Source organism: Tamandua tetradactyla, chromosome 20 (genome assembly GCF_023851605.1).
Source record: "Tamandua tetradactyla isolate mTamTet1 chromosome 20, mTamTet1.pri, whole genome shotgun sequence".
NCBI lineage: Eukaryota > Metazoa > Chordata > Mammalia > Pilosa > Myrmecophagidae > Tamandua > Tamandua tetradactyla.
In genome coordinates this window covers 17499375-17521734 of record NC_135346.1, presented here as the reverse complement: position 1 = coordinate 17521734, position 22360 = coordinate 17499375, and the positions used below count along the sequence as shown (strand labels likewise).

General features: G+C 35.5%; 1 protein-coding gene across 11 annotated transcripts in view; it reads left to right on the top strand.

Moving 5' to 3' along the window:
- Positions 1-22360, top strand: part of FAM13B (family with sequence similarity 13 member B) — a 188235-nt gene that overhangs the window by 126996 nt on the left and 38879 nt on the right. For all 11 annotated transcript variants that reach the window (XM_077138550.1, XM_077138553.1, XM_077138558.1 and 8 more), the window contains 3 exons: positions 9804-9845; positions 10537-10692; positions 12410-12542. In XM_077138550.1, coding sequence (XP_076994665.1) covers positions 9804-9845; positions 10537-10692; positions 12410-12542 — 331 coding nt within the window. The remainder of the gene's footprint in view (positions 1-9803; positions 9846-10536; positions 10693-12409; positions 12543-22360) is intronic.

The following is a 22360-nucleotide window of genomic DNA, read 5'->3' as shown; positions in this document are numbered from 1 at the left end:
ATAATGATATACATTTGTTCTAGGTCCTGGAAGAACATTCTTATATGGGTACTATTAACCACAGTCCATCATCTATGACAGGGTTCACTATGTTATACAGTCCTGTGTTTTGTCTGCTAACATTATTGTAGGTCTCTGATTTGAAGTCTTCTTTTTTAATGTAAGCATTTAGTGCTGTATATTTGCTTCTCAGCACTTCCTTTGCTGCATTCCAAAAGTTTTCATGTATTGTATTTTCATTTTCATTTTCCTCAAGATATTTCTTAGTTTCACTTCTGATTTCCTCTTTAATCTATTGGTTGCTTAAGATTGTATTGTTTAATTTACACATTTTTGTGACTTTATCATTTCTCCCTCTGTTACTGATTTCTAGCTTCATTCCATTGTGGTAAGAGAATATACATGGTAGGATTTCAGTATTTTTTAATTTGTCAAGACTTGTTTTGTGACTCAACATAAGGTTTATCCTTGGAAATGATCCATGTGCACTTGAGATAAATGTGTAATGTTTTCTTTGGGTGCACTATTCTATATATGTCCATTATGTGTAGGTGGTTTAATATATCATTCAAGTCCTCTATTACTGTAATGACCTTCTGACAGATGTTCTGTCCATTATTGAGTATTGTATATTATGAGTCTTCTACTATTAATGTAAACCAGCAGTTTCCCCTTCAGATTTGTCAGTATTTGCTTCATGTATTTTGGGGCCATGCTGTTAGGTGTATATTCATAATTGTTAACATCTTTCTTTGAATTATCCCCTCGTAGCTGTTTTTGAGTTAAAATCTATTTTATCTAATATTAGTATACACATCCCAGTGGTTTTTCATTACAGCTTGTGTGGTCAGTTTTTTCCCATCCTTTTACCCTCAACCTACTTGTATCTTTAACTTTACTGTGAAACTCTTGCAGGCAGCATATAGTTGGGTTAATGCTTTTAATCCATTCTGCCAATCTCTGCCTTTTAATCCATTCTGCGAATGACTGCCTTTAAAATGGATCTTTTAATCCATTTAAAAGATATTACTGATAATACAGGACTTTCTCCTAGCATATTTCTATTTAGCCTTTGTAATTTCTTTTTTGTCCCTCACTTCTGTTAATACCTAACAGATCAGTCAAATCAGTTTTTTGGAGTTTTTACTTTGTACCATGTTGAGTGTCTTCTTACTTCTATCTGGATATATTTTTATCTATTTTTGTTGTGGTTACCATGGGCTTAAAATTGAACATCCTAAATATATAACAATTATATTTGGTTTGGTATCAGCTATAATAGTAGGCACATACACTTTTCCTACACCCCTCTGTTCCACTACCACTTTCTTTGTATTTGTTACCACTTATAACTTTGTGCATTGTATGTCCAAAAACATAGATTTTTCATTACTCTTTATGCGTTTGCATTTTAGCACCTATAGGAAGTAAGAAGTGCAGTTATACAACAAACAGTTCAACAGAACAGATGCTTTTTTTATTAATTAAAAAAATTAACAAACAAAACATTAAGGGATATCATTCCATTCTACATATACAATCAGTAATTCTTAATATCATCACATAGTTGCATATTCATCATTTCTTAGAGCATTTGCATTGATTTAAAAAAAGAAATAAAAAGACAACAGAAAAAGAAATAAAACGATAACAGAAAAAAAAATTATACATCCATACCCCTTACCCCTCGCTTTCATTTACTGCTAGCATTTCAAACTAAATTTATTTTAACATTTGTTCCCCCTATTATTTATTTTTATTCCATATGTTCTACTCTTCTGTTGATATAGTAGATAAAAGGAGCATCAGACATAAGGTTTTCACATTCACAGAGTCTCATTGTGAAAGCTATATCATTGTTCAGTCATCATCAAGAAACATGGCAACTGGAACACAGCTCTACATTTTCACGCAGTTCCCTCCAGCCTCTCCGCTACATCTTGAACAGCAAGGTGATATCTACTTAATGCGTAAGAATACAGAACAGATGCTTTTTAATGATCTTTCAGAAAGAATGGTTAGGCTTAGATACCAAGATTGTTTTTAAAAGTTACCATTTTGAACTAGATTATTTCTGATCCCACAGAATCCACTTTAGCTGCATCTTCTAGTTTCTTAGCTTATAAAAACACCTCATTAAATCCATTTGATTTGATTAGTACTGCATGCTCATTCTTTTAAAAAACTAAGAGCATGTAACTTCTTCGCTTAAAGCTCTTTAGTGTTTCCCCGTTTTACTCAAAATAAATCCAAAATTCTTAAAATGCTGTGCAAGGTTCTGTCTACACAATTTGGTTCCTCCTGCTCCCCTTCCTTTTCTGACCTATGTCATTGTGGTCTCCTTTTGATTATTCTTGTTTAGCCCTAGCAGAATTCCTCAGATGTATCAGGCATCTTCTTCTTAGAGCCTTTGCACTGACTGTTCTCTGAGTCTAAATAGATGTGTTCCTCCACATGCCTGCATGGTTTTCTCATCTATTTAAATTCTTTGCTTATATGTCACTGTCTCAGTGATGCCTCATTACCTTCCATTCCAGATTTCCCTTATTTTTTCTCAAGACATTATAGTTTTAAAATTTACTGCAGATGGACCCCCAAGGAGCTTTTGTTAATGCGGGTTGTATTTCTTGGCATTTGTCATATTAGAAATTAAAACTGAACATAAACAGTGGGAGTTTTTTCTAATTTTTTTTTTTTTTTTTACCTTGGAAGATATTTGTAGCTAAAATATAACTATTTATGATTTAACAGTTTTTTATTAAGTTCTTCCTCATTAGCTCTAAATCATCAGTTCTGAAACTTTTTGGTCTTGTGACATCCTTATACATTTAAAAATTGTTGTGGGCCACGAAGAGCTTTTGTTTTTGTGAGTTATGTCTGTTGGTATTTATAATATTAGGAATTGAAAGTGAGAAATCGATTTATTTAAAAAATGGCAATAATAAATTCATTATATGTTAATATACATTTTTAAAATGAAAAGTAATTGTGTTTTCTAAACTCTGCAAAAAAAGAAAATTTAGTTAGAAGAGTGGCATGGTTTACATTTTAGCAAATGTTTTAATGTCTGGCTTATAAGAAGACTCATTTCCTCCTGCATTTAATCTGTTGCAATATGTCATTTTGGTTGGAGTATGTGAAGAAAACTTGGCATCACTCCAAAATGTGGCTGGAAAAGAGAAGAGAATTTTAATAGCCTTTTCAGATAATACTGTATATTTTCCTTTGATAATATACCAAAGTTCATTAATTTGTAGTTTCTTTAAAATTGTTTGTAATATGGAATCTGAAACCTCAATATGTGAAGATTTCATACTCTGAACCATTGTTCTGTCTTGTACTTTTGCTTGATTTTGTAATATGGTATTGCTCATTTGGAAAATATTGCTTCATTGAAGTGTGTAGGTATTTCAAATGTTGGCACATTTTGTTAAATAGTCTCAAGAGTTCCCATTCTTTAATAACACTGTGGAATGCATCAGAAATTTCTTTAGGTATTGGAATGTTATTGAGCTTATGGTGGAAGATACAAGAACTCTGATTTTTGCTTTAAAATCCAAATTTTATCTCTGACAACACTACTGTCAATTGTTCTTCTTGAAGTGATAGTTCCACTTTGTTCATTTGTGAGGTAATGTCTCCCAAATATTCATGTCTCAGTAACCATATTTTGTCAGTCTATTTTTCAAGCAAGAATGGTGTTTCATGAAAATAGTGTCTGGGTCACCTCTTAAGGTAATCTCTTAAGTTATGGAGTAGAAGTGCTTTCTGTGTACATCTCATTTCATCTCACTGAATATTAAAAAGGACTTTCAAGGATTGGGATAAAATTAATTATTTTTACTGCTTCATCAAGGACTGACACCCCCCCACCTGTTTTTTTTTTTAATAGCAAGTGGGTGGCAGAGAAGAATGCAGTGGCTATGGGTTTGTGTCAGGTTTGTGTTAAGATGCCTAGCAGTTTTGGTGCCATTGATTTTGCACCATTATGCAAATGTAAGCACAGTGAAAATGGGAAATATTTTGAAAATAGTTTGACCATTCATTCAGGGGGTTTGGGGAACTCCCAGAGGTTTGCAGACCATACTTTGGGGACCACTGGTCTAAATATTTGTGTGAGTTCTAATGCTTGGACTATTTATGCATCCATCGTTCAATATGTTGTTTGCCATTAGCTGCATTTTAAGATTTGAGGTAAGTTCAGGGTGGAAAAAGTGGTGGGAGCAGCCTGGGGTGTACAGAAAGCAGGAGTTTAGGTTGATCCTGAGGCTCAGTCTTATCCATGAAGTCCTTGGAAATTTCAGTATTATTTTCTAAAGTACCTTGTATTTGTAGATGAAAAAATTTTGATATATATATATAGTTATCTGTATTCTTGTGAATTCATTGGTTTTGCATGGTTCAGTTTTAGGCAGGGCTCAGCAGAGATGGGTGTAGTGTTTTGGAAAGTCTTTGAGTTTAGAGTTTTGAGATTGATTGTCACTTCTTTCTGTGGTCCCCTTTTTGTTGAAGAAATGTGCCTTAGCTGAGTGGAGGGGTGTGAGAACTATGGTAGTATCTTTTTTCTGTTCTCTCATCCATTAAATCAGATAGTTTGCAAAATACTTCAAATGACAAATTTATCAACACATCACATTTTCACTATCCAGGTTCCAGTTAATAGTGTAAAGAAGAGAAGGATTTATTTTGGAAGTATCATTAGTGTTGGGGGTGGGTGCTAATATTTAAGCTCAGAGTCATAAGAAAATTTTATTAAGGTTTAAAAAGCGTAAGAGATATTGACAGCTTCGTTCCCTCCCCTCTCCATACACTATAAATGATGCATTTGATTTTTTAAAGGTTAGGAGTTTTTACAACGTTATTTTCCCTTAAATGTTTTATTTTGAAATAACTTCAAACATGTAGGGCAATTGTAAAAATAATACAAAACCCAAACAGAGAACTCCAACATAATCCCAAAACCCAGTTTTGTTTTTTTTTTTTTTTGTATGCTGTATGGCAGGGATCACATTTCATTCTTTTTCCATGTGAATATCCCCTTATTGTAGCACCATTTGTTGAATTTGTTTGTTTGTTTTTTTGTTATTTTTTGGGGAAGGGCATGGGCCAGAAATCGAACCCAGGTCTCCCGCTTGGCAGGTGAGAATTCTATCACTGCACTACCCTTGAACTACCACCACCCCACCCTGCAGATCAACCAATTTTAAAATGTTGCCACCTTAACCTTTCCTTTTTCTTTTTCTCCTTTCCTTCCTTACATCCGTCTGTCATCCATCTGTCTGTCTATTTTTTGAACATTTGAGAGCAGCTTTCATACATAATACTCTTTGAACACATAATACTTCCACATATATTTACATGAACAAGGATATTCACTTGTGTAATCACACAAGTGTAAGTGCAGTTAAGAACAATTAAATTTAAGAAATTTAATGTTAATATAAAGCTCTTACATACTATGTTCCAATTTTTTCTTGTGTCCCAATAATGTCCTTTTGAGCCTTTTCTCCTCCATTCTTAGATCCTGTCCAGGATCATGTTTTTTTCATTTAATTGCCATTATCTCTATTCTCTCTCTTTCCTTTCTTTTAATTGGAGAAACATATAAACAACATAAGTTTTCCTATCTCAATTCCTCCCAAGTGGGATTAATCACCTTCACAGTGTTGCAGTGCCCTCACCATCATCCAGTATTATAACTTTCCCTTCACTCCAAATACAAACTGTACACTCAGTTTGTGTTAATTCCCCATTGCCTCTGTTCTTCACCCCTGTACTCCACTTTCTGTCTCTGTGAGTTTACATATTCTGATATGTTTCTTTGTGGTTACTATGAGGGCTTAAGTTTAATATCCTAAATCTATAACAGTCTCATTTGTATACATACTGACTTAAAAACTTCAGTAGCATATATGAACTCTGTTCCTATATCCCTTCATCCCCCCACCCTTATGTATTTCTTGTCACAAATTGCACATTTGTTCATCATGAGTCTAAAAACACTTGATTTATTCATTACATTTTATGGCTTTGCCTTTTAGAACAATAGGAAATTAAAAGCAAAATTACAGACCAAAAATACAATAGTATTTTCATCATTGCTTTACTGGATATCTTTATTTCTTCACATAGCTTCAGTCAGTAGTCTAGTAGCCTTTCCTTTCGACCTGTAGAAGTCCCTTTAGCATCTCTTGTAGTACTGGTCTAATGGTGATGAAGTCCCTCAGCTTTAGTTTGTCTGGGAATGACCTAATTTCTCCCTCATTTTTGGAGGTACAGTTTGGCTAGATACAGAAGTCTTGATTGGCATTTTTTTTTTAAGCTTTCAGCACTTTTTATCTTGCATCTGCCTTCTTGTTTCTGTGATTTCCCAGGAAAGGGGTACTTAATCTATGGAGTGTCCCTTGTACTTGGCACATTGCTTTTTCTCTTGTGGTTTTTCAGAATTCTCTCTTTATTTTTGGCATTTTACAGTTTGATTATAACTTGGCTTGGTCGGGTCTCTTTGGGTTTATTCTGTTTAGAGTCCTTTGGTCATTTTGGAGTGTATTTCATGTCTTTAATTAAATTTGGGAAGTTCTCAGCCATTATTTCTTTGCTTGTTCTCTCTGCCCCCTTCTCTTACTTCTTAGACTCCCATGATGTGCCTGTTGGTGTACTTGACGATGTCCCACAGGTTCTTCAGGCTTTGTTCGCTTTTCTTCATTCTTTCCTCTTTCTGCTCCGCAGACTATTCATTTCAGTGGTGTTATCATCAACTTCACTAAGTCTTTCTTCTGCCAGCTCCAACTTGTTTTGATCCCCTCCAGGAAATTTTTAATTTTGGTTATTTAGTCTTCAGCTCTGTTTTGTTCCTTTACATAATATCTGCCTCTTTATATATTTGTGTTCATTTGTCATTTTCCTGATTTTCTTTGTTTTTTTTCTTCATGTTTTTCTTTAACTCTTTGAGTGTTTGGACTATTTTTTTAGTCTTAATCTGGAATGCCCTAGGTCTGAGTCTCTTCACTGTTGGTTTCCAATGCTTTAATCTTCTCCTTTGCCTGGACCATCACTTCTTGTTTCCTTGTATGTTTTGTAACCTTTTGGGAAACCTACAGATATTTTAATGTGTTGTTGCTGGAGTTTAGACTCTTCTGGCATCTATTCCTTAAGTTTGTATGCAGCTAGTGTTGTGACAGAGTTTTCCATGGAATATCAGGAACTAACAAAAAAAAAAAAAAAGAAAGAAAATGCCTTTTATAGCCTTTGCAGATTGATCTGGGTGAGTGCTCTACTTTAGGTCTTCCCCATAAAATGAATTTAGAGAATAGCTTCAGGCCAAAGCTTAGGGTCATCCTTGATCCTTCTGCTTATGCCTCATCTTGGGAATGTACATGAAACCCTAGGGTTTCCCCTGTTAAACTGAGAAGATTGGATTCTTTTCCCTAGGAAGTAGTTTTCTTTGTGACCCTGGGCACTGCTCTGTATGTCCTACAGCCACCAATCTCTTGCCGCAGGCAGCATGATTTGACTGCAGCCCCTCATCATTCTGTAGGAGGGTTCAGTAAGCTGCCTTCTACAAGCAGGGCAAGTGCTGGGATAGTGAGTTCCTCAGGTCACCACCAGACAAATTGCATCAGACATACACACTCCCAGTATGTGCAGAAGGGTTACTCCTGCTTCCTCCAGAATTAGGATCAAGGATCCACACTGGGAGAGAGGGCAGATTCTGCGTTTTGCAGGTGAAAGGATAGGTGAGGTGCCAGCTGGGGTACCATGAGATCCTACTCTTTTAAGTGGCCTTGATTTAGCACTCAATCCTGTTACTGCAAACGTTCAGCTGTTTCCTGGAGCTTTTAGAAAGATGTTTCTCGGCAGTTCTTGCAGGTTGTTCAATGTGAGGTGACTGACCCTTGAATCATCTCACTCAGCCATCTGGATTGGGTTTGGCTTTTTCCTTTTAAAATTTTTGTGCAGGTATAATTTTCACAAAAAATGTATTAGTTACAAGTATATGGTTAGGTGGTTTTTGATAAATACATAACTAACCATCACCACAGGCAAGATACAGACTGCATCATCTCATGAAATTCACTGTTGCTCCTTTGCAATAATTATTCCCCCACCTTTGATCCCAGGCAACTGTTAATCTGCTGTCTGTCACTGTAGATTAGTTTTGACTTTTCTAGAATTTCATATAAATGGGATCTCATATAATATGCTCTCTTTTGTGTCTCGCTTCTTTTACTTGCCATAATGTTCTTGAGATTCATCCATGTTGTTGCATGATTCAGTTGTTCAGTCCTTTTATTAAAAATTGCTGAGTAATGTTCCATTGTATAGCTATACACACTTTGCTTATCTGTTTTGGTTATTTCCTGTTTTGGGCTACTATGAATTAAGTTGCTAAACTGTGCAAGTTTTCTAGGAACTTAGGCTTTCATTTCTCTTAAGTAAAAACCCAAGAGTGCAATTGCTGGGTCATATGGTAAGTTATGTTCAGTTTCATAAGTAACTATCAAAACTGCTTTTTGAAGTAGTTGTAACATTTTGCATTCCCACTAACATTATGGGAGTCCCAGTTGCTTTATATTTTCATTAACATTTGGTGTTTTCAATTTATTTAATTTAAAATATTATTGTAGTTTCCACATCTTAAGTTGCATTTCCGTGATAACTTTGGTAAAAAGGAGGCTATTACATATATATTTTTATAAATATAAGTAGACACTGTTGTACAAATTTTGCCAAAAGAGTCTGTTACCAGCATGGTGAATGAGTTTACAGTGTCCATTTACTTTTTTTCTCTGTAGCTTGAGAACAACCTGTGACTTTTAAATCTAGTAAGGAGTATAGGGTCAGTTTTGAGGCCTTCGTACTATCCTGGATGGAATGCTTTTTTGGGCCAGAGAGAGTTCTTAAGACTGCTTAGAGGTAGCTACAATTGTACAGATCAGAAAGGTGAGTGGTATGAGGATCACTCCTTCCTTACAGCCAAGTGGTGGGTATGGTATCAGATATGTTTAGGCATACAGTATCATTTAAAATACCTTATCCCTTATCTGATAGATGATTAAAAAAAAATAGTCTGCATCAGTTAACCAGCTAATACATTTGCTTGAATAGTACAATAATTTTTCTTTCAGCATTTGAATAGATTGTGTTTCCTCAAGTGAGCACCAGATGAAATAGTTGGTATCATTTACCCATCTATTTAATATGCATATTTAAGGGTCTTTTTGGTATGAAAAATAGTTTCTCTAGAAAGTTATAATCGTACTCTGCTGAAGATGTCCATGCTGTGCTATGTTTTTGTTTCTTTGTTTTGCTGTATTTATTTTGCTGATTTAAGATATTTTTAGTTTTAGGATACCATAGGACATAGTTGTTAATAACAACCTGAGTCAAGTCTTACCTCTGATCCTTGGAGCTGAGTGTATTTGGGCAAGCTAATTAACCTCTCTGAGCTTCAGTTTTGTGGAATGGGGGAAGTAATTTTCACTGCTAGGATATTGAGAACTTTTCAAGGAGATAAATGAATATCAAGCTCCTCACCCATGATAAAATTCAATAAATAGTAATTTTTTGGGGGGTCTTGTTAATGACCTGTTAGACCAAATTTATTTTCTGTAGCTAATATTTGAAACCTTTACCAACCAGATTCAGAAAATATTTCCAGCCTGGTATGTAATTGAAAACATGAAACTTGGTGCATGTTCTCTTGGTTGTGTCAAGGTAATGCAAATGTGGCGGTTTTCAGCACGCTTTATAGCCATTTAATATTGAAAGATTTTATAGCTAATTTCTTTTTTTGATTACAGTGCCCATATATCTCCCATCAGCATCTTACCAGCCTCTGCAGAGTAAGTAGTGTACTTAAAGAAGACAATTTAAAAAATTTTTTAAAATATTGCTAAGCTTGTAGAAATGAAAATCTTCTATCTGTTGTGCTTATTTTAGAGGAAATACTGTATATACAGCACTGGAACTGATTAGTATTTTAGGTTCTATTGCAGGAACAGCTGAAGAAGGAAACCATTGCACTAATATATAAAATGAAAATGAGCCTTCTTCAGATAATTTTTTAATCCCCTGAGATAATACAAAATTGTCAGTAGAGTTATTTTTATTAACTTTTTAAAAAAAATAGACTTCACATAAAACATATATGGATAGTACCTTTATAGTTCCTTTTATTTAGCTGAATGGTGGTAAATTATTTTGATTTTTAAATGTGGTCCTGAAAAGTATTTGTTTAAATGTTTTTCTAAATAGCAGTGAGCAGTAAATTAAGACAACTGTTCTTCTTCATCCGTAGCAACAACAGTGACATTTTGATTGTTTGGTATGGGATCATCTATTTTGGCAAACTGCATTTTAAAATTTAGCTGGTTTCATGTATTCCTTTTATAGATTTCTTTTTATACTTTAGTTTACCTATTGAAATGCCATAGTCATTTGTTTTACTGGTCATAGGTTTTTAAATTTATGTTTATCTGGCGAAATACCCAGTTAGAGTGACTTCCTTTCACTAAAATGTGTTCTGTTTTGTAGCATTTTAGAAAGAACAATTAGAGCAGCTGTGGAACAGCACCTTTTTGATCTGCAGAGCAGCATAGATCATGATCTTAAGAATTTACAACAGCAAAGTATGGTGTGTAATAATGAAGCAGGAAGTATTAATTGTGATGGGGAAGGATCTAATAACCAGTAAGAAACTTTTAAAACATTTTACTTTTATATATTAAGGGTTGTAACATTGTTTTATTTTTATTTTTTTTAAAAACTGTATAATTACTTTAAAAATGGGAATCTTACTTGGGAGTTTCTGAAAGTTAGTGTGAAAAATGACTGTATATAATTGCATGCAAATTGTTTATATTTAATTAATACTGAAAATCTCGTAAATCTTATATTAAGGTATTACATTTAGAATTTGTTTTTAAGTATGACACAGCCAGTTTTTCTTCCCTGAACACCAGCTGAAGTAGTGAGCTTACCTTTAACGGACTATGTTGAATGAAAGTTAACTTGAAAAAGTTAGAGATGCAAGAGATGCTTACACTGTGAGAGACTCACAGTGATCTAGACAGATAGGGACAAGAGCAGCAGATTGACACTGTTCAGGGACATGTGATCTTTTGAATGAAATGGTGAGCCTATGTATCCTTTGCTATTTAAATTGGTATCCTCTGCCACCAGCTTTTACTGCCCTCTCTGCCTTGAGGTTAGCTGTTAATCATTAAATTTGTTTACATTAAATGCACTGGTGATGTGTGATATTACTCTACTCTTCATCTGATTTACCTTTAAATGCAGGAAAGCGTCACCTCTTTTCCTGTTACCTTTTACCAGTCTTGTACTTTAGGATATATATGTACTTCCTTCTGAAACCACATACAACGATATTATAGTTTTTATAAATCAGCTTTTCATCTTGAGGACAGATGAGAAAGATATACCTATATTTGAAGGAACCATAGAAAAGGGGGAAAAATTGGGTAGAATGCTTTTCTTAAAAATAAGATTTCAAAGGGAAAAATACATCTTTTCCACTCAAGTAGGTTTTAAATGGCAAATGAAACTGAAAAGTATTAACAGATGCTAAAGAAACAATGGTCAGAATATGTTTAATTTAGAAATGCCATATTACACAATTGCAGAAATGCTGTGTTAGATAACCATGGTCTACATGGATGTAACTGTGCCTGTGAAGGCCCTGGTTTGTGTGCTTTGAAGAAAGATTAGAACTGACAGCTTAATCTGTAGGGAGAATTTGGGCTAAATACAAAGGGAAAGTTGGTATCCAAAAGTTGAAAATAGTGGAAAATGTTTCAGAGGATATAATAGAAGCATATTCCGTGGGAGTTTATCATCTTGTCCTTAGACTAGGTAAGGATCCTGAAAGCCTCTGCCAATATTTAGAGAATATTCTTATTCTTACCAATGGAGAAATAAGTCATGGTGGTATCATCTCTGTTAACAAAAAGCACAGTATTTGCATATTCTGAACAAAATGGAAAATCTGCAGTAGGAAGCAATTCTTATTGTACTTGAAAAGATATTGGACACTATAGTGTCTAATACTAGATTTGTATTTTGATCAGAATAAAAGGTCATCATGGTTGGAACTTTGTATTTGTAAGGGAAATCATTATTTTGGCACATAAAACTTTTTCAGAGCTATTTATTTGCTTTTGAAAAATTTCAAAGGTGGTTAACAAACAGTCTCTCACACCACCTTAAGAAGGGGGGAGGACTTAGAAAATTTAGTGATCTAGCTTAGCAAGACAAAGAAAGTGTGAATATTTATAAAAAGGACACATTTTCTTTAACAAATAAAAGTTTCAGATCATTATTGATATTTATTTTAAAGGCATTATATTCAACATTTGGCCTGATTTGATTTTCTAATCTTCATTACTAGGGTTGATATTGCTGATGATATTATTAATGCCAGTGAGAGTAACAGAGACTGTTCAGAGCCTGTGGCTAGCACTAATTTAGACAATGAAGTTATGCAGCAAGATTTTGTATTTGAGGATGAAGAAAATAACCAGGTAAGAAATGCAAAGACCAAAAAATCGGTTAGAAAATTAGACATTCCACTCTGACTACTTCGTGTGTTTCTTTGATACCTGAAACCATACTTCAGTATTGTTGCTAACGCACATGATTGTCTTGATTATAAATCAAAGAAAATGCCTTCTCTCAGTAGAGATCAGGAACCATCAGAATTGGATAGAGAAGCAGGTGTAAAACACTTTATTTTAAAATACTCTTTCTGGAAGGAAACAAATGACAAGGTTAGCTAAAGTGGTTGGTGTTATTATGGGTGAATTTTGTTCTTTCTAGAAACTTTTCTTAATTTCCCACATTTTTCTCAAGAACATATATTTTCATAATTAGTCAGGAGCATTGCTTTAAAAATAACAGTTTTCACTGTTAAATTGTTAGTGATAACATTAAAAAAAAGACAATTGCAATTAAATGTACAAAGCAACAACTTTCTAAGATGTTTTTCAAAGTATAGTTTTGTTAATACTTTTAAAAATAAAATACTGTAATTAATTAATGGGTAAGGAGGTTTTCTTCAGCATTTCTCCATTCTAAATTATAAATTAAAGTAGATATAATAAGGAATTAAGAGACAGAATTCTTAGGTTTGTATTCTGGCTTTGCCTCTTAATAAAGCGGTGTAACTTTCACCACATTACCTAACTTCTATAGCTGCTCTTTGCATTTTTATAAATAAATGAGGTAATAACTACCCATAGAGGATTATTATTCAGATGAGAGAGGTAAATGTACTTTAAAATTATTTTTATACCCTAGAAAACATTTCATAGAAGTTAGGCTGATGATGCCAATAGTGCTGTTGTTTTTAGTATACTTGTGTATATTAGATTAATCACTTTTTACTTATTGCTTCTATAGTTCCCTTGGTCTTTGCTGGATTATCTACCAATTTCTTTCTACTGGCTCATTCCCATCAGCAGAAGAATATGCTGTTATTTTCCTTATGTTTAGGAAAATGCCTTCTCTTGATCTTTCATCCTTCTCTAGCTATTATCTCATTTCTATACTTCCCTTTATAATAAAATACAAACTAATTGTCTTTCTGTTTTTGTTAATTCCTCTCCTTCTATTCTCTCTTAAACCCACCTCAGGAAGCCTTTTTTTAAAAAATTTATTTTGTATTATCAAACCAAAACAACATACAAACATGAACATTCTTACCATACACACATTCCGTGTATGGTGTACTATCAGTGGCTCACAATATTATCACGTAGTAGTATATTCATCACCATGATCATTTTTTTAGGACATTTACATCACTCCAGAAGAAGAAATAAAAAGAAAAAGAAAAACCCCACGCTTACCATTCCCCTTACCCCTTCCTCTCATTGATCACTGGTATTTCCATCTACTGAATAGATTTTTACCTTTGTTCCCCTATTTTTTTTGTATACCGCTTACTATTCCCTTTCATCGTTCACTAGTATTTCAGTCTATTCAATTTAACATTTGTTCCCCTTATTATTTACTTATTTTTAATCCATATTTTTTACTCATCTGTCAATATCATATATAAAAGGAGCATCAGACACAAGGTTTTCACAGTCTCATAGTCACATTGTGAAAACTGTATCATTATACATTCATCTTCAAGAAACTTGGCTACTAGAACACAGCTCTACAGTTTCTGGCATTTCGCTCTAGGCTTTCTAATACACCTTAAATTAAAAACAGGATATCTATGAAATGCATAAGAATAACCTCCAGGATAACCTCTCGGCTCTGTTTGAAATCTCTCAGCTGCTAATACTTTATTTTGTCTCATTTTTCTCTTTTATTTTGTCTCATTTTTCTCTTCCCCGTTTTGGTCGAGGTTTTCTCAATCCCTTGATACTGAGTCCCAGCTCATTCTAGGATTTCTGTCCCATGTAGGCAGGAAGGTCCACACCTCTGGTGGTCATGTCCCACATAGACAGGGGGAGAGCAGTGAGTTTGCTTGTTGTGTTGGCTGGAGAGAGAGAGGCCACATCTGAGCAACAAAAGAGGCTCTCTTGGGGATGACTCTTAGGCCTAATTTTAAGTAGGCCTGACCTATCCTTTGTGGGGTTAAGTTTCATATGAACAAACCCCAAGATTGGGGGCTCAACCTGTTGCTTTGGTTGTCCCCACTGCTTGTAAGAATATCAAGAATTCAACTGGGGAAGTTGAATTTTCCCCCATTCTCACCATTCCCTGAAGGGGACTTTGCAAATACTTTTTTATTCATTGTTCAAATCACTCTGGGATTTATCAGGGCATCACTCTGGACAAACCAACAAAATCTCATGCCCTATTCAAGGTTCCATATACTTACGGTGTTCAATTAAGCTGTCTACATAAGTTATATTAGGAAATGCACTAGTCAAAATATAAATTTTGTACCAAATAAACATTTTTTGCTTTAGTCTCACACATAAGTTGAAATTTTAAAATATTAATTACCATCTATTTTCAGCACCCATAGTAATGACATTCCTTTGTTCTTCCTCATGCAAAAACAGTTTTTAAATTTGTACATTTAGTCACTATCATTATACACTCTAGGCATTTGTAGATTATACCATCTTAGTATTTATCCTCTATCTTTCTTTGTGATTTCATTTATGCCCCCAGCCCTCCTCCATCATTCTCACATTCGGCTTCAGTCAGTGTTTTAACATAATTGTATTAAAGTTAGGTAGTATTGTGCTCTCCATTTCTTAGTTTTTATATCATTCCTGTTGCACAATCTGTATCCCTTCAGCGCCAATTACCCAATATCTTATGCTATTTCTATCTCCTGATGGTCCCCGCTACCAATGAAGTATTCCAAGCTTATTCACTAATAGCAGTTCACATCAGTGAGATCATATAGTATTTATTCTTTTGTTTCTGGCTGATCTCACTCAGCATAATGTCCTCAAGATCCTTGCATGTTGTTACATAATTCATAACTTTATTCTGTCTTACACCTGCATAATATTCCATCGTATGTATATGCCACAGTTTATTTAGCCACCTGTCTGTTGATGGACATTTTGGCTGTTTCCATCTCTTGGTAATTGTAAATAATCCTGCTATAAACTCTCGTGTGCAAATATCTGTTTATGTCCTTGCCCTCATATCCTTTGAGTAGAGACAGCATATAGATGGGTCCTGTTTTTTAATCCATTCCGCCAGTCTACTTCTGTTGATTGGAGAGTTTAATCCATTAACATTTAGTGTTGTTACTGCTACTATGGGTAGTACTTTCTTCTACCATTTTAAAATGAAAGTACAGGTAATACTTTCTTTTACCGTTTTGCCTTTTGGATTTTATACGTCACATTTCATTTTCTTTCTTTTTACCTTTACTCATAGTCTTCCTTTCTACAAGCTTCTCCACACCTCTCTCTTCTGTCTTTTAGTATCTGTCTCTAGTGCTCCCTTTAGTATTTCTTGCAGAGCTAGTCTCTTGGTCACAAATTCTCTCAGTGATTTTTTTGTTTGAAAATGTTTTAATTTCCTCCTCATTTCTGAAGGACGGTTTTGCTGGATATAGAATTCTTGGTTGGCAGTTTTTCTGTTTTAGTATCTTAAATATATCATCCCACTGTCTTCTCACCTCCATGGTTTCTGCTGAGAAATCTACTCATAGTCTTACTGGGTTTCCCTTGTATGTGATGGATTGCTTTTCTCTTGCTGCTTTCAAGATTCTCTCTTTCTTTTTGACCTCTGACATTCTGATTAGTAAATGTCTTGGAGTACGTCTATTTGGATCTGTTCTCATTGGGGTATGGTGAACTTCTTGGATCTATAATTTTAAGTCTTTCATTAGAGTTGGGTAATTTTCAGTGATAATTTCTTCCAATAGTTTTTCTCCTCCTTTTCCCTTCTCTTTTCCTTCTGGGACACTTACAACACATAAATGTGCTTTATATTGTCATTCAGTTCCCTGAGTCCCTGCTCATATTCTTCATTTTTTTCCCTATATTTTCTTTTTCTTGTCAGATTTCAGATGTTCCGTCCTACAGTTCACTAATCCTATGTTATGCCTCTCGAAATCTACCATTGTAGGTTTCCATTGTTTTTTTCATCTCTTCTACTGTACCTTTCATTCCCATAAGTTCTGTGATTTGTTTTTTCAGACTTTCGATTTCTTCTTTTTGTTCATTCCTTGCCTTCTTTATATCCTCCCTCAATTCATTGATATGGTTTTTGATGAAGTTTTCCATGTCTGTTCGTATATTCTGAATTAATTGTTTCAGCTGCTGTATCTCATTTGAACTATTGGTTTGTTCCTTTGACTGGGCCATATCTTAAGTTTTCCTGGTGTGATTTGTTTTTTTTTTTGGCTGGCGTCTAGACATTTAATTACCTTAATTAGTTTATTCTGGAGACTGCTTTCACTTCTTTTACCTAGGGTTTTCTTGCTGGATGAATTTGTTGTCTATCTGTTCTTTGACATTCATTTCATCTTATTCTAGACCTCTAGCTTAGGTTTTGTTCAGTAGATCAGAATTTTTCAGTTCTTGTTTTCTTGTTTCTTGCTCTGCCTGTATGGTGACCTTTTTTTCCCCTTAGGAGGGTATACTTGTGTATTGTAGACCCCAGTCACATTTTCCTACTCTCAGCAGGAAAGAGTCACCTGCACAGGTTTCCACTGAAGGCAAGATCCAAGTGGTTGAAATGCTTTCCTGTGAAGCCTCTAGACTCGATGTTTTTTCCTTTCTTATCCAGTGTGTGGTTCTTGGCTGCCCGCTGTTCCCAGCAGCATAAAGTGATGCAGTACCTTTAACTTCAACAGACTGTCCCTGCTGGGGCATGGTGGAGACACAGGACAGGTTGTACTTTGGCTTTAATCACTTCCATTTTTTAGACCCTGGGGTCTTAATTCCTTTTGTAGGGGTTCCATCTAATCTAGGCCGCACCCCTCTCCTGGGGAACACACAGCCTCCAGGGAATTAATTCCTTTCCCCTGACCAGTGCTTTGCCTCTCAGACATGCTTAATTCCACCCTTGCCTGTGGTAGTTGGAGCCTGAGAAATCTTGCAGTTGTATGCAGAGAGCAGTCAGGTCGTAGAAACACAGCCACCAAAAGGAAAAGAAAAGAAAAAAAAATCCTTTTCAGAGCAGGGCTCTGGTTTGCCTATCAAGAACTTAAGTTGGTACGTTGTTCTGTTTATCTCCAGGTCCTCTGTGCCCTCTCCTTTCCATCAGGGCCCAGACCTTTTCAAGTATTTTGTGCTGTCTGATCCAGAAAAACCTCTGGTTTTTTTTGTTTTTTTCTTTTTTCTTTTCTTTTTCCATCAGCCCTGCCCCATCTGTGCCTAGGCAAAATCTAGCAACCTCAGCTTTTACTTGAGGTTCAGCTGAGCTGAGGGTCTATTTTTAGTAGTCAGAATTTATGAATAAATTCCACAATTGAAGCTTGGTTGAGCTCAGCCCATTGCTGTTAGTGAAGTCTCTTTCCTTTTCCCTCTGGGAAGCAGCCTTTTAGGGGCAGGGCGCCAGCCTCTCTCGCTTGGGTAACTCACAGTTCTGGGTGGGATCACAGCTCGTCCTGCTTGTCCAGACTGGTGTATGCTGTGTATCCAGTCACTGATGTGGCCCCAGCAGTTGTTCTGTACTGTTCCTGGCTATTTACTAGTTGCTCTGGAGGACGAACTAAATTCCACACTTCGCTGAGCCGCTATCTTGGACCCCTACCCTAGGAAGTCCTTTGTCTTTCCCATTCCTCTGAAACTTCTAATGCACCTCACAGTGATGCCTGTTGGAAATTTTATGTGAATTTGCAGAATTTGATTCAGTTAATCACTGCTGGTACCTTGATAAATTTTCTTTAGTGTTCAGGTCATGATTTCATCCTCCTCTGTTTTTTCCCCTACTTGACTGGCTACTCCATCACAATCTGCTTTTCTGATTCCTTCTTATCCTCTGAACCTCTGAAATTTGGCATGGCCCAGGGCTTAGTTCTCAGATTTATTTTCATTCACTCCTTTGGTAATCTCAGTTATCTAATGGCTTTAAGTATATCGGTGTGTAGAAGTTATAGCTCTTACTTGTATCTCCAGTCCAGAGCTCTCTGTTGAGCTCTAGATTCCTATGTTCCTATGCTCTCCTTAACATTTCTTGAATATCTTAAAAGCTTATGAAACTTAGCATGCAGCAAGCCAATATCTTGTTCTTCTCAACACATCTGCTCTTCCTATTGCCTTTAAAATCTCAGTAAAGGGCAGTTTCTCCTTCCATATGCAGAGGCAAAAAAACCTTCGGGCATCCTTGATGGCTTTCATCCTGCACATTTAGTTCTTCAATAAGTCGTCTTGGCTGTACCGTCAACGTATACCTTTGAAAGGGCAGTGTCTGGTCATGGAATTAAACCTGGATCTTCCTCAGGAAAGAAGAGCATTCTACCACTGAACCATCCGTGCACCGAGCAGAAGGCATTTTTAAAATTGTTCTTATCTATACTGAACTCATGGCGGTAGGGACTGAATTTCTTTAGCTATGCTTTCAGCCTGTGTAGCGCTTGGACCTGCTGCCCTTCAAACAGAGAGCAAGAGATAGTGGTTAAGAATTTCAGTCAGTCATAAAGGGAGCCTGAGTGTTCAAGACCAAGGCATCAGCATTATTTAGGACACTACCAAGAGCAAGTCAATTTATGGGTCTTTGGTTAGTCATTGAGGGTTGTTTTTTTTTTTTAAATTAAACTCTTCTGTGCCCATCCAACAGTCACGATGGGCACAGAAGAGTTTAAATTTAATAGGATCCTCATGTGTTTTTAATTATTTCACAAAACAAAACAAATCCCACAATGTCTTTGCTTTCTAAGTCCAGGCTTTGTAAAAAATGTCTGTACAGAAAGGTGTCAATGGCCATAGCAACCTGAATATGCCCTGTCTCTTCTGATCTTGGAAGATAAGCAGGGTTGGGTCTGGTAGGTAGTTGGATGGGAGGCCATATTTTTCAATTATCTGCTCAATATACTCTGGGATGTATGTGAGTATTACATTAAGGTATATGAGTCCTCATTCCCATTCTGAGCTCCTTGTGTTTGGGTTGTTTAAATAAGCTATATGGACGGGTTGAATTAGATTATGTGCTATAGAAAATTTAGGTTTTGGAGAACTTAAACCTCTCTTCATTTGTTTTCATACTGTAACTGAAGTTCTAAAATACTGGCAATGTCTGTCTTACCCCTATGTTCTGATTTACCTTAGTCCCAATCAGATCAGCTTTGTTCTTATCTCTAATTGAAGCCTGATCTCTTTTTTCAGTTTAACAGTTGTTGTATGTACCACTGCTGACTTTGAGAACTGCACAACTCTACCTATGAGTCTTAGGTGTCACACAGGTACCCAGAGTTTCAGGGAGATTACCAGGTTGTACGTACATAGCACCGCATCTCAAAGCCTAGAAAAAACATTTACAAATCCAGACTAAATGTAACTGCTATAAGAGCTTACATTCCAGGCCCCAGTTTTCTAAAAGAGACCAATCAATATTTGTTCTTTTGTTTCTGGCTTATTTTGCACTACATAATGTCCCCAAAGTTCATTTGCCTCCTTGAATTCCTCATGACTGTTCTTTTTCTGTATCCTCACAGTATTCCATTATATGTACAGTTACCACTTTACTTCTCAGTCATTGTGTCCTTCAGCCATCTTCTTCCATTGGGCATCGTGTATAATGTCCAAAGTCAGCCATCCATGTGTCACATTATCCCCACTTACTTGTTCAATCATCAGCACTCTCAAGTTTAGACAATTTTCATTGCTTCCAAGAGAAAAATAACTGATAAACACACCCTCACCAAATAGAAAATCCAAACCTGCCCTTAAATCCCCTCATACACGCTCCCCCCTCCTTCCCGCTTCAGTTATTTACCCCTGCTATTGCTTTGGTGCTGTTCATGTCTTCCTGTTAAATATAGGCCATAGCATATAACAGTCGTTTTCCCCCTTGTACCCCTCTTTTTACAAGATTCATACTTTTGAAGTATTTGTATTGTTAACTGGTGGGTTACATATCTCAGTATAACCCCTTTCAGTCATGTTCACCTTCAGTAAAGCAATATTACTTATAGATCCACTGATAAACTGTCTTCACTTCTGTCCATTTCCTTACATTTAAGTACAGCCTCATTAGCTAGCCCTTCACACATCTCTAGCTTCTGTGTATCTCTTGGTCCCCTGTATTCTATATTTTAAGCCTCTGGGTTTACCTTTACCTAGTTCATAATAGTGAAATCACACAGTATCTAAACTTTTTTCCTGGCTTATTTGACTGGGCTTTATGTCATCAAGGTTCTTCATTTCATCTTACTGCTGCATAATAGTCCATCATATGTACATATCATATTTTGTTTATCAACTCATTTGTTGATGGGCACTTGGAATTTTTCAATTTTTAGACAATTGTGAATAATGCTGCTGTGGACATTGGTGTGCAAATGTCTGTTTGTGCCACTAATTTCTGCTCTTCTGGGTATATACCGAGTAGTGGTATTGCCAGATCATAGGGCAGCTCAATATTTAGTTTTCTGGGGAATTGCCCAAGTGTCTTCCATAGCAGTGGTACCATTGTGCATTCCCACCAGCACTGCACAAGTGTTCCAGTTTCTCCACATCCTCTCCAACATTTGTAGTTTCCTGTTTAATAGCAGCTATTCTTATAGGTATAAGGTGATATCTCATTGTAGTCTTGATCTACTAATGAAAATAAGCATCTCTTCATGTGCTTTTTAGCCATCTGTATTTGTTCTTTGGAACGATGTCTGTTCATATCTTTAGCACATTTCATTATTGGATTATTGGCTCTTTCATTGTTGAGTTGTATGATTTCTTTATGTATACAGGTTAGCAAACCTGTATCTGTTGTGTGATATCCAAACAATTTCTCCCATTGAATTGACTGCCCCTTTTTTGACAAAATATTTTGAGGCTCAGAAGCATTTGATTTTTAGAAATAGCCGTTTATCAATTTTTTCTTTTGTGGCTTGTGCTTTGGGTGTAAAGTTTAGGAAGCTTCCTCCTATTACTAGGTCTTGAAGATGTTTCAGTGTTTTCTTCTAGGAGTTTAGTGACTCATATTTAGGTCTTTGATCCACTTTGAGTTAATTTTTATATGGGCTGTAAGGTAAGGGCCCTCTTTCATTCTTTTGGCTATTGATATCCAGTTTTCCCATGCCCATTTATTTAAAAGACTGTTCTCTTCCATTTCAGTGGATTTGGGGACCTTGTGAAAGATCAGTTAACCATAGATTTATTTGGTGGTCTTTCTCATACTCTCGATTCTATTCCATTGATCAGTACTTTTGTCTTTGTGCCAGTAACCTGCTATTTTGACCACTGTGGTTTGTAATAAAGCTTAAAATCAGAAAATTTTAATCTTCCTACTTTATTCTTCTTTTATAGGATATTTTTAGCTATTTGAGGTCTCTTCCCTTTTCAAATGAATTGATAACTAGCTTTCCCAAGTCTTCAAACTAGATTTTTCGAATTTTGATTGGTATTGCGTTGAATTTATAGGTCATTTTAGGTAGAATTGACATCTTAACTATATTTAACTTTCCTATCCATGAGCCAGGAATGTCTTCCCACCTATTTAGATTTTCTTTAATTTCTTTTTTTTTTTAATTTTAACTTGTTTTTCTTTGTGTGTGAAAAATAACATATATACAAAAAGCAATAAATTTCAAAGCATACTCCAGCAATCAGAACAGCTTTCAGGGTTTGGTATAGAGTACAGTTCCACAATTTTAGGTTTTTCCTTCTAGCTGCTCTAAGATACTGGAGACCAAAAGAAATAATCAATATGATTCAGTAGTCATACTCCTTTGTTAAATCCTGTTTTC